The following is a 12,457-nucleotide window of genomic DNA, read 5'->3' as shown; positions in this document are numbered from 1 at the left end:
GTAAACACACGCCCCTTTCTCTCTGAGCTCACCCCGAAGCCACGCCTCCAATCACATGGATGCGCATCACCTGAAGACGAGCTGCGGTCTGTGACTTCGGCCATCATGCACGTACCTCTCTGGTGCTCAGAGCAGGAAGAGAGTGACAACCAGCCAATACTCCTACAGGGTCCACCCGGAGGATTGATGATGTTTTTATGTTTTATAGCTTCAGATGATTCATATTCTTCATTTTAATGAGAAACTGCCGAACTAATCGGTTGCTATCGGACTGTAAAGAGAAGTTACACTAATTTAAGAAAAAGTGCATCAGAGTGAAATCTCCTACCCGAACTTTAAGGTTAAGATTAAGATTAAGATTAAGAAAACCTTTCTTAGTTCCACAATGGGGAAATTGCAGATACAGAAAGCAAAAGATAAGAGAAGCTATAGACATGATAAGATAAACTACCAATAAAAATATAAATAGAGTCCAGAGAGCAGCCCAGGACAGAGCTGGACCTCCTGATGACTCTGTCCAGCTTCTTCCTGTCCCTCTCAGTGATGCTGCTGTTCCAGCAGACCACACCGTGCAGGATGACTGATGCCACCACAGAGTCATAGACGGTCTTCAGGAGTGCCCCTTTCACTCCAACAGACCGCAGCTTTCTGTCCAGTTTATCGACATGAAGCAAAAACTTTAGCTTTGATCAAAGATGTTGTATTGATGGTAAGAGCTCTCACTCCAATGACTATTCACCGTCATACACATGTATATGACCACACAATGAGACAAGCGATAAACAGTCAGACATCTGCCGTAGACAGGATCTTTGTTGTAAGACAGTGATTTTTACATGACTTGTTTCATCCAGCAGAGTGAATAAACACGTAAAAGTACCGTGTAATCCACTGATTTTAACAATTAACTGTATTCTGATTACCATCTCTTTAGACTGTAACTGTAACAGAATACAGTTACTCATGTTTTGTATTCCAAGTACGTCACGTCGCTACATGTAATCCCCAACACTGCCTCCAGTGTCCCAAATGAGGAGGTGCAAAAAAAGCCCCCTGTCCTCAGTCAAAATCTGTCAGAGATGAGACAGATGTCAGGTGACCTGAAGACACCTGGTCTGTCCTCAGAGACACGGATGGATCTGAGAGTCCTCAGAGAGAGACACAAGTCAACAAGAAGGATGGACCAGGAAGGTCTGTACAGCTTGTCTGGGCTTTTTAAAACCTGGTTCTTCATCAAGGGGTTGAGAGTGTCCGTCTCACACATGTCCCACACATCTCTTGGAGCATTGTACGAAAAAGGTCACAAGGTTACAAAATATCTTAATTCACAGCTCATGTTGGTCTTTGTTGTCTCTCAGTCCCCCAGGTGGAGGTGGACTCAGGGGTGGAGTCTGTCCAGCTGCCATTTAAAACCACAGCTGACCTGCCTGAAGACACTAAAGTGGTGTGGAGGGACAGAAACTACAGGATGGTCCACGTGTATGAGAACGGCTCTGACCGACCTGCAGACCAGAACCAGGTTTACAGAAACAGAACAAAGATGAATGAAGACCTGCTGAGAACTGGAGACCTCAGTCTGACCCTGAGACACCCCACATGGACAGACACAGACACCTACACCTGCACCGTCTACAACAGGTGGAGAAAGATCCTGATGAAGAAACAAGTGGAGCTCCATGTAAACGGTGAGTTCTAAAATTCAGACAGTTATCCTGAGAGAGAACCTGATCCAGAGACCAGAACAGGGTTTGAACCAGACTGTTTGTTTCTGGCAGTAATGAGACCAGCAGAGGTCACCAAAGGTCACACTGAGTCGTAGTGACGTGCTGCCTGTTATGGTGTCCTGGTGGTGTCCTTCAGACAACAGGGTCTTTATGGAGAAGGGTTTCTTAGGAAAACCTGGTCTGATGAAGACTGAGTCTGCATGCAGCTCTGCATCCTGTCCCCCTCTAAAGCAGGAGGTCCTGGATCAGAGGAGGCTCCCTGGCAGACCTCACAGATCCAGAGTGTCTCTTACATGCCACCATGGACGACCTCTGAATGTCACTGCAAGTGTCAGGTTTGACTGATAGAGGAGAGTGAACATAGAACTTTTAACAACCTGCAGCTGAATGCTTGCTGCTCTGTTGTTGACTTTAACCTGTCCTCTTAACCACAGCTGAGATTTGTTACCAATTAAAAATGGAAAGGAGTTAATAGCTGGTTCAGCATCTTCCTCTGTTTGAGTAGGGGAGTTAGCTCACACCCTGTTGGGTGTAACAAACCAGTCTGACCCCATTGTTCCTATTTGTTCTTCCTTGTACATAGTTTTGTTCTAAATGCTAGCAAAGCAAATCTTTAGTTTTCTTTTTATGTGTCTCTGTCTGGCTTCAGAGCTCCAGTTGTTTTCAGCATTCTCATCCATCCATAGTCTGGATAGTCTTCTTCACATATAATGGCCGGTGATAGAGCCACATTAAAAACATGCAGTTGGAATGTGGGGGTATACATAGCCCTATAAAGCAGAAAAAGACTTTAAGCTTTCTAAAACAGGAGCATGTTCATTTAGCCCTGTGCAAGAAACACACCTTTCTGCTATCGAGCACTCAAAGCTGAGGCGTGACTGGGTCGGCAGGTGTTGGGCTCATCCTGCACTGTGAGAGCAGAGGTGTAGCTATCTTACTAAATAAGCACTGACCTCTGTCTGACGTCCAAACTATCTCTGAGGAATCTGGTAGATATGTAAAGTTAAAAGTAAATATTTACTTCCCCCAGTACAACCGAATGATCTAATCTCACAGTCTTTTCTCTGTTTGCTGATTGGTGAGAACAGTCATAGCTGAGGATTTTAATTGCTAATTTTCTTCAGTGATAAATCGCCTTCAGTAAAAATCCGTTGTGTAGCAGGGCTAGAGCTGTATTGGATACCTGCAGTGAACTGGATCGAGTGGATACCTGGTGTGTTTTACATCCTGATGATGAAGCTTTTATTTTACTCTGGTGTCCATAAAACGTGCAGTAGAATTGTTTTGCCCTTAAATTTCATGAGCTAATATTAAGAGTTGTTCTATTGGAGACATTGTGACATCAGACCACGGCCCTATCATCTGACCTTTACCAATGTGACTCCTATGTGTCAGCATCGACCATGGAGATATAACATTTCTGAATCACGACCCCAAGTTTGATAAATATCTAGAAGTGCAATCGACAGTTTTTTACAAGTGAGTAAGACTCCTGATGTGTCCCCTGGATTGCTTTGGGATACCATGAAGCCTATCTCCGTGGTATGATCATATCCTATACTGCTTAAAAAGAGCAGCAGAGAACTGCACGAGCTTCAGACCAGACACAGCTCGTCTCCATCAGACGTACTTCATCATGAGACACAAGTGACTGAGGCAGCCTTAGAGAGCATACTCACAAAGGGCTGAACATGAAAATGTGTTTTATAGGCAAAGGATGTATGAGCCTGCTACAAACCAAACCCATATCTGCACAGTCTTCTTTGGACTAGGGCCCAGAATATCTCATATGTCAGAGACTCACCTGGTGTGCATACCTGTGACCACAGAGAGATCCATAATAAAACATGTTCAAGCAGTTATACACGTTCAATCCACTTCCACAGCAAGACGTGTTTGATGTTTCCACAAAGGTGGATTTACCCAAAACTACAGATGAGCAGAGAGACGCCCTGTGCAAACAATAACTTTAAGTGAAGTTAAGAATTGCATCCAGCTTCTGCCCAATAACAAAAGGTTTAACACGTCCTGGTTAATCCTCTTCTTGAAATGCTGCAGGCATCATTTGCGGCGGGGCTCTGCCTTCATCTTTAATGGAGGCTAATATCTCCCTGATGCTAAAAAAGGGGAACTCACGGAGGAGTGTTCTTCATATTGGCCTATATCTGTCTTAGACGAAGCTTCTTGCCAAGATCCCAGCCTCTGGTATATTCTCCCCTCCATCATTGCTAATGACCAGACTGGGTTTATAGGTGGAAGGCCTTCTTCACACAATGAGACGCTGCTTAATATTATTCAGCATTCCTCTTTATACAGTGAAAAAGCTCCGGTTATGTCTCTTGATGCAGAGACAGCGTTTGATAGGCTGGAGTGGCTCCAAACGTTCGGCCTGGGGGACGTGTTTATCAAATGGATTTGAGTTTTGTGCACATCACCTTTCGGCTGTGATCACAAACGGGCTCAGATCAAGTCCTTTTACCATTGGACGGGTACTAGGCAGGGCTGCCCATTGAGCCCACTGTTATTTGCACTAGCTACGGAGCCCTTAGCTGCCACCATTAGACAAGATACTAATATCAGAGGAATCTTCTTAAATGATCATGAGCATAAAGTCTGGCTGTACGCGGATGATGTTTGGATTTTTGTGACCTCCCCTGCACGTTCCAGTACAATAAATAATTCTGGCTCTTTGTCTGGTTATAAAATACATTTTCTTTGCTCCTCACAAACATTACATCCAAATATCTCACAGCCTTTTGGCTGCTCACCAGCAGGAGTCCTGTATCTAGGTATAAAAGTTTCACCATGTTTAAAAGATTTACACAAATCACATTTTGCCCCTCTCCTGCAAACTATACATCAGGATCCTGATGGTGGTGTGGCCCACCTTCGTCTCTCCTGGGTCGTATCCACGTCTCCTTTATCTCCTGCAGATGTTTCCAGTTATGGTTTCAAAGAAGTTTTTGCACAATCAAAGTCTGTTATATCATTTATATTTTATGATGAGTCACCTGCTGACTTTCACAGTATGGACCTCTTCCACGTTCTGGACCTATGGAGATCTCTGACAACATTCCTGCTCTTAATCAATGGCAACAAACTGTGAGGAGCATTGTTCCTTTCAAAGCCTTTTCTGCAGCATTGAAGGATCAACTCTTTTTATTCTACCGGACCTGGGATCTGGTTCTGGACCATGTGGGTGCCACTGCATCCTGTAGGTTGAGGTCAGGGCTTATAGACTTGGCCTGGAAAAAGAATGTAGACATATAGACTAGTTCAGTTCGTATCACGGTTCTGAGGTCACGGTTTGGTTCAGGTCACAGTGTCGAGGTTTTTTCTACTTTTAACAAATACCAGATGAGCACAAAATATACAAAATATAAAACATCCTGTTTGTCCAACATTCAACATATTTAAGAATCAGGTCAGTGTTTCCATCATTATATCAGGTCAGTTTCATTTCTTTTTAATTTCTATATAGCTCCAGATCCTAACAGAAGCCATTTAAGAACCTTTCCTATAGAACAGGTCTGCACCTGGTTCTTTATTAAACAAACTGAACAGCTCATGTTCTTGATCTTATCTGCAGCCTGTCATTTCTGTCTGCATGGTTGTGCGTTCATAAACACACACAGACACATGTGCACATACTCCCACCATCTGACAGAGAACCACATGCTAGTTGGACTGAACTCTATGACTATGCTAGGCTAAGCTAACGGTCCATGTTTTCTTTTTATTTTTGCCATTGAAATATATTATTTACATCCCGCTCTGTGAGCACTGACGGGACCAGCAGCAGCTTTGTGCACGATTTAACGCAGAGTGCTGTGGGTCTCTGCTCTGCTGCAGCTGAACCTGCTGCCTGAAGCTACAGAGACTGACCGGCTGTGAGTGCTTTGAGGCGGGGGAGGAGCTCACAGCCGCTGCTTGTCGAGGACAGTAGCTGACTGCAGAATGATTTCACCTCAGTCTCCAAACGTCTCCAGAGAGTCACTAGCTGCTTTAGATTAAAAAAAGTTTGGAAAGATAAGATAAGATAAGATAAAACTTTATTAATCCCGAAGGAAATTCTTGTGCCAGAGGTATCAAGTTACATTAAATGCAGTTAAGTACAGAGTATAAGAGTATAAGTGTCACTATAATCCAAAATCAGAGTACAGTACGCAGTATGAGCACAATATATGATACATGGATACAATATGGAGATGTAAGGTGCTAAGTAAACATAAATATAGACCAGTGGAGGGAATGACAGCGATGCCTGACATGATCATCCAGCTCCTCTCCTACAGAAAGAGGAGGAGTTATACAGTCTGATGGCCTCTGGCAGGAAGGACCTCCTGTGGCGTTCTGTGCTGCTCCTCGTAGTCTCAGTCTACCGCTGAATGTGCTCCTGTAGGACAGCAGTGTGTCCTGCAGGGGGTGAGACGTGTTGTTACGAATACTGAGGAGTTTCCTCAGCATCCTCCTCTCCGTCACCTCCACCACAGACTCCAGCTCCACTCCCAGCACCGAGCCAGCCTTCCTAATGAGCTTGTTGAGTCTGTTGGTGTCGGCCGTCTTCATCCTGCTGCCCCAGCACACTACAGCGTAGAAGATGAGGCTGGAGACCACCGAGTGGTAAAACATCTGCAGCATGGTCTGGCAGACGTTAAAGGACCTGAGTCTCCTCAGTAGATACAGGCGACTCTGTCCCTTCCTGTATATTGCCTCTGCGTTTGTGGACCAGTCCAGTTTGTGGTCAATGTGGACACCCAGGTATTTGTAGCTGTCCACAATGTCCACGTTGGTACCCTTGATGCTGACCGGGTTTGGGAGTGTCTGGTGCTTCCTGAAGTCCACCACCAGCTCTCTTGTCTTTGTGACATTCAGCTGCAGGTGGTTCTGTCCGCACCACTCCACGAAGCTGTCCACCACACTCATATACTCCGCCTCCCGACCTCTGCTGGTACAGCCCACAATGGCAGAGTCATCCGAGAACTTCTGCAGGTGGCAGGACTGTGAGCAGTGTCTGAAGTCCGATGTATAGAGCGTGAACAGGAATGGAGACAGTACCGTGCCCTGGGGTGCCCCCGTGCTGCTCACTATCGTGTCCGAGACGGTGTTCCTCAGCCTCACAAATTGTGGTCGACCTGTAAGATAGTTAGTGATCCAGGTGACCAGTGGGGTCTCTACCTGCATGTCCAGGAGCTTCCTATTCAAAAGGGCAGGCTGCACGGTGTTAAACGCACTGGAAAAATCAAAGAACATGATTCTAACAGTGTTACCTGCCTCCTCCAAGTAGGTGTGTGCTCTGTGCAGCAGGTAGATGATGGCGTCCTCCACTCCAATACGGGGCTGGTAAGCAAACTGCAGGGGGTCCAGCGATGGTTCCACAACAGCACGCAGGTGTTTCAGGACCAGCCTCTCCAGAGACTTCATCACATGTGAAGTCAGAGCAACTGGTCTGTAGTCGCTGTGTGTGCTTGGATGTTTGGTCTTGGGCACAGGAACAAGGCATGTTGTCTTCCACAGGGCAGGGACAGTCATCAGGCTCAGACTCAGGGAGAAGATGTGCTGGAAGACCCCACACAGCTGTGTGGCACAGTCCCTGAGTACTCTGGGGCTGAGTCCGTCCGGTCCTGCAGCTTTTCCCGGTCGTAGGCGACTGAACTCCCTCCTCACATCTTCTGTGGTGATGGTAACTGTGGACACAGAAGAGCAGAGAGAGAGATCTGATGGGGGAGGGTGGGGGGTTGTTAATGGGAGGTGGGGTAAGGGGGGCAGGGTGATGTTATTGATTGGGAGGTGAGACTGGTTAGTATGGTTAAGCTGGATCCATACTCCGCGAGACAAAGAGCGGAGAACGCGCTCCACGGGTGGTAAGAGATACAAAAAAAAGGTCTTTTCCGCACTGAGGTACCATACTCCGCGAGACGCGTGTGTGCAGAACTCCTCATGCGGCCCGCCCACTAAACTATAAGGAAAGACTTTACTGAGTTTTTTAACACACCACAAGGACTTGTGCCATGGCAAGAGGGCATTATACAGAGAGGGGGCCTGCAACAGCGTGAGATGTCCGGTGATGAGCTGTGAAAATGCGACATTAAAAGTAACAATAGCAAAGATATACAGACATTGTTAACGAGCCTATTATGCCCGGGTATGTAGGAGTATATAGAATGGTAATAACAGTCACCATCTGGTATGTGTGAATGGCTGTCTGGAGTTATTGGTGACAAATCACCCTGACTTGCCTTTCTTTCTTTCTTTTATTGCTCATCATGCAAAACCGGTATGGTCTTATCTAAATCTGTTGAATCAGCGCTGTTTATACACCTACCTATATACCTGGAGAGGCTCTTGCGCTTCTCCACTTTCATCACGCCCACAATAAATTCCGACCAATCACAGCATGGTTGCCGCACAGCCTTGAAAGACAAAGTTCGGCCCGGGCCCTGTGCACAGGAGTGCGGATCAGCGGGCGGTCAGAGACAAAAAATGACGTCATTTTGTGGGCGTAACGTCTGCAGGGGGGAAAATGTCTTTGTCTCGCGGAGTATGGATCCAGCTTTAGGGGGAGGGGGAGGAGGAGGAGGTACATTGTTGTTATAGACAGGTGTTAATGGTGCATCACAGGGAGGGGGAGGGGAGGGTGGTCAGGGAGTGGACTGTCAAACCTGTTGAAAAACAGGTTCAGCTGGTTGGCCTCCTGCAGATCTCCATCCATCAGCTGGTCAGAGATCCTATTGTGGCCGGTGATGGTTCGCATGCCACTCCATACCTCCCTCAAGTTGTTCCGGGCAAGTTGGCTCTCCAGCTTCCTCCTGTAGCTCTCCTTGCCCTCTCCAATCTTCTCCTTCACCTCTGCCTGGGCCCTCCTCATCTCCTCTCCGTCTCCACTCAAGAAGGCTGTCTTCTTTCTGTTGAGTGATGCCTTGATGTCCTTTGTCACCTATGGTTTATTGTTTGGAAAGCAGCGTATTGACCTGGTGGGGATTAGAGAACATATTCTGTGATACAGTCTGTGAGTGTGTCTACATCCTCACCGTGAGTGTCACAGAACACATCCCAGTCAGTCACCTCAAAACATCCCTGCAGGGTCTCCAGGGCTTCCGGTGTCCACCTCCGTACAGTTTTGGTGGTCACCGGCTGCCGCTGTACTGCTGGTATATACTGGGGTTTGAGGTGGACTAGGCTATGGTCTGATCTGCCCAAGGGAGGGAGAGCTATGGAGCTGTATGCCTCTTTAACATTAGCATACAGTAAATCTAGAGTTTTATTTTCTCTTGTTTTACAGTCCACAAACTGCTTGAAAGTGGGCAGAGTTGATTTCAGATTAACATGGTTAAAATCGCCAGAAATCGCTATGAAGGCATTAGGGTGCTGGGTCTGAAGCCTCGCGGTCGCAGAGCTGATGACGTCAGTAGCCCGCGACGCCTCAGCCGAGGGAGCAATGTAAACAACGAGTACAATGGCGTGAGAGAACTCTCTGGGCAAATAATACGGACGTAGACTCACCGCTAGCAGTTCAATGTCCGGGCTGCACACACGCTCCTTTACCGTAACGTGTCCCGGGCTGCACCACCGGTTGTTCACGTAGAGCGCCAGTCCCCCTCCTTTCTTCCTGCCGCTCTCGGTGCAGTTCCTGTCCGCCCGTACCAACTGAAAGCCGGCTAAACTCACGGTAGAGTCCGGTATGTTTGCGTGCAGCCACGTCTCTGTAAAGCACATTACAGACGCCTCACGAAACACACACTCGCTCTTTGTGAGAGATGTTAACTCTTCCATCTTATTACCCAGTGATCTGACATTACCCATGACGATAGAAGGAAGATACGGCTTGTATCTTCTTTTCCTCAGCTGTCTTCTTTTGCCCCCTCTGCTTCCGCGTTGTTTCCTTCTTAGTTCTTTGGGGATTTCGTGTCGCTGGCCATACATCCCGCTGTGCTGGAGACTCATCAGCTGATCCCTGGTGTAAACAATGGAGCCCTGGCGTGTTTCCGTCACGGCCGAGACGCGGCATGATAAAAGTGCTCCAAAAGCGATGAAGACCACGAAGAAAGTCCGAAAAAGACGCATTATTGCAGTGCCTGACCGCTTATACTTCGATTTAGTACGAAGCAGAGTGTTTAGAGTAGGAATAAATTACGAAAAACAACTTAATACACCCGCGGTGTGCGGAGCTTCTCCATGCTGTGGTAAAAACGCCTCCCTGTATCACTTGATGCACATGTCCAGAACCGAACAGAACACGTGTACCGAACAGTTCGGATTCTTTTCCTGAACCGTCCCACCCCTAATAAAGCCTGACAGGACAGTATATCTATGTATTTTGTTGCCTATGTGTTGTGGTGCTGTACTTTTGTGTTGCCCTCACAGATTTACTTTGCAGAAAAAAGTTTAATAAAAATATGTTTGAAAAAAACAAAAAGATCAGCTTGTGTCCAGCAGCAGGACATGTCCCACAGGTCTCTGAGGGTGCTGTGATCAGACCTTTACTTAAAAACCTTCTCTTGAGCCCACATCTGATCAAAGTACAGACCCATCTCCAACCTCCCACTTCTGTCTGTTCTTCACTGTCTGTTGATGTTTGTGGAACATTCAGTCTCTGCTCATACCAGAGGGACCTACCAGGAGGACTTAGTCTGTCTGTAAATGTCCTTTAAGCTGATTGGACCACAGACAGCTGTGTCTCTGTCCAATGGATCAATGGGACATATTTCAGACTGGAACCAGTCCAACATGTTTTCACTGCTAATATTTCATACAGTCACAGAACATGTGCTCAGTGCTGCTGCTGCTGTCTGTGCAGCTCATGTTGGTCTTTGTTGTCTCTCAGTCCCCCAGGTGGAGGTGGACTCAGGGGTGGAGTCTATCCAGCTGCCATTAAAAACCACAGCTGACCTGCCTGAAGACACTAAAGTGGAGTGGAGGGACAGTTACAGGACAGTCCACGTGTATGAGAACGGCTCTGACCGACCTGCAGACCAGCACCAAGTTTACAGAAACAGAACAAAGATGAATGAAGACCTGCTGAGAACTGGAGACCTCAGTCTGACCCTGAGACACCCCACAGACTGGGACAACCACACCTACACCTGCACCGTCTACAACAAGGAGGGAGACATCCTGATGAAGAAACAAGTGGAGCTCAAAGTCAGAGGTCAGTGTGTGTCTGTGTGTGTGTGTGTGTGTCTGTGTGTGTGTGTGTGTGTCTGTGTGTGTGTGTCTCTGTCTGTGTGTGTGTCTGTGTGTGTGTGTGTGTGTCTCTGTGTGTGTGTGTGTGTGTCTCTCTGTGTGTGTGTGTCTGTGTGTGTGTGTGTGTGTCTGGGTGTGTGTGTGTGTGTCTGTGTGTGTCTGTGTGTGTGTGTCTGTGTCTGTGTGTGTGTGTGTGTGTGTGTCTGTGTGTGTGTCTGTGTATGTCTGTCTGTGTGTGTGTCTGTGTGTGTGTGTCTGTGTGTGTGTCTGTGTGTGTGTCTGTGTGTGTGTGTGTGTGTGTGTCTGGGTGTGTGTGTGTGTCTGTGTGTGTGTCTGTGTGTGTATGTCTGTGTGTGTGTCTGGGTGTGTGTGTGTGTGTGTGTCTGGGTGTGTGTGTGTGTCTGTGTGTGTCTGTCTGTGTGTGTGTCTGGGTGTGTGTGTGTGTGTGTCTGGGTGTGTGTGTGTCTGTGTGTGTGTGTCTGTGTCTGTGTGTGTCTCTGTGTGTGTCTGTGTGTGTGTGTGTGTCTCTGTGTGTCTTGTGCAGCTCATGTTGGTCTTTGTTGTCTCTCAGTCCACCAGGTGGAGGTGGACTCAGGGGTGGAGTCTGTCCAGCTGCCATTTAAAACCACAGCTGACCTGCCTGAAGACACTAAAGTGGAGTGGAGGGACAGATACAGGACAGTCCACGTGTATGAGAACGGCTCTGACCGACCTGCAGACCAGGACCAGGTTTACAGAAACAGAACAAAGATGAATGAAGACCTGCTGAGAACTGGAGACCTCAGTCTGACCCTGAGACACCCCACAGAGAGAGACAGTGGACGATACTGGTGTTATGTTTCCAGAGGAGGACGTCTGCTGAGAGCAAAAACAGTGCTGCTCACAGTCAAAGGTCTGTCTGTCTGTCTTCTGTCTGTCTTTGTCCGTCTGTCTCTGTCTCTGTCTCTGTCTCTGTCTCTGTCTTACTGTCTTCGGTCTCCTCCACAGACAGAGTCCAGGTCCAGGATCAAACAGAGGACATCAGGACCAGAAGCAGCTCCATTGATCCGACTCCTCTGATGGCTGATCAATCAGTTTGATCAGTTTGTTGATGGATCTTTGATCATTGACTCTGATCAGAGAGAACATGAGCTGAAGGATGTGATGGATGAAGAGAGGCGGAGCCTCACGCTGTGATGTCACAGAGTGATGGACATGTGTGCAGCTTGCAGACTCTGATCTGGATCCATGCTGTGTGTTCAGACTCAAACAGGTTTCATCCTTTCAGGATCATCTGCAGCCAGCAGGACGCCTGAGCTCAGACCTGAGTGCTGCTGACCTCTGATTGGACAGTCAGTCTTTGTGGGAGGAGTTTAACCAGTGCTCGCTGCTTCTTGTTGCTGTGTGACTTCTTTAAAGACGTTTTTGTCACATGCAGCTTCCTGTTTTATTTTGTTAAGTGTTCAGCTTCCTGTTTTATTTTGTCATGTGTGTTCAGCTTCCTGTTTTATTTTGTCATGTGTGTTCAGCTTCCTGTTTTATTTTGTCATGTGTGTTCAGCTTCCTGTTTT

The 12,457-nt window shown here is 47.2% G+C and overlaps 1 protein-coding gene across 1 annotated transcript; it reads left to right on the top strand.

The window, feature by feature from the left end:
• The first annotated feature begins 1,411 nt into the window (after positions 1 to 1,411).
• LOC114444914 (uncharacterized) lies at positions 1,412 to 12,250 on the top strand. Its single transcript, XM_028419809.1, has 4 exons — positions 1,412 to 1,685; positions 10,549 to 10,872; positions 11,479 to 11,799; positions 11,895 to 12,250. Exons 1-4 carry the CDS (start codon positions 1,469 to 1,471, stop codon positions 11,984 to 11,986), a joined length of 954 nt encoding a protein of 317 aa, XP_028275610.1. The 5' UTR covers positions 1,412 to 1,468; the 3' UTR covers positions 11,987 to 12,250.
• Positions 12,251 to 12,457: the final 207 nt, after the last annotated feature.

The sequence above is a fragment of the Parambassis ranga genome, chromosome 13 (genome assembly GCF_900634625.1).
Source record: "Parambassis ranga chromosome 13, fParRan2.1, whole genome shotgun sequence".
NCBI classification, from domain to species: Eukaryota; Metazoa; Chordata; class Actinopteri; family Ambassidae; genus Parambassis; species Parambassis ranga.
The sequence above is the reverse complement of the archived record's forward strand: the minus strand, read 5'-3'. Positions and strand labels throughout refer to the sequence as shown.

Bases quoted from the DNA above. Each gene is read 5' to 3' on its own strand.
- LOC114444914 (XM_028419809.1), top strand. From the start codon at position 1,469: ATGGTCCACGTGTATGAGAACGGCTCTGACCGACCTGCAGACCAGAAC. The intron at 1,686-10,548 runs GTGAGTTCTAAA...GTTGTCTCTCAG, and splicing joins AGTGGAGCTCCATGTAAACG to TCCCCCAGGTGGAGGTGGAC. The intron at 11,800-11,894 runs GTCTGTCTGTCT...TCTCCTCCACAG, and splicing joins AGTGCTGCTCACAGTCAAAG to ACAGAGTCCAGGTCCAGGAT.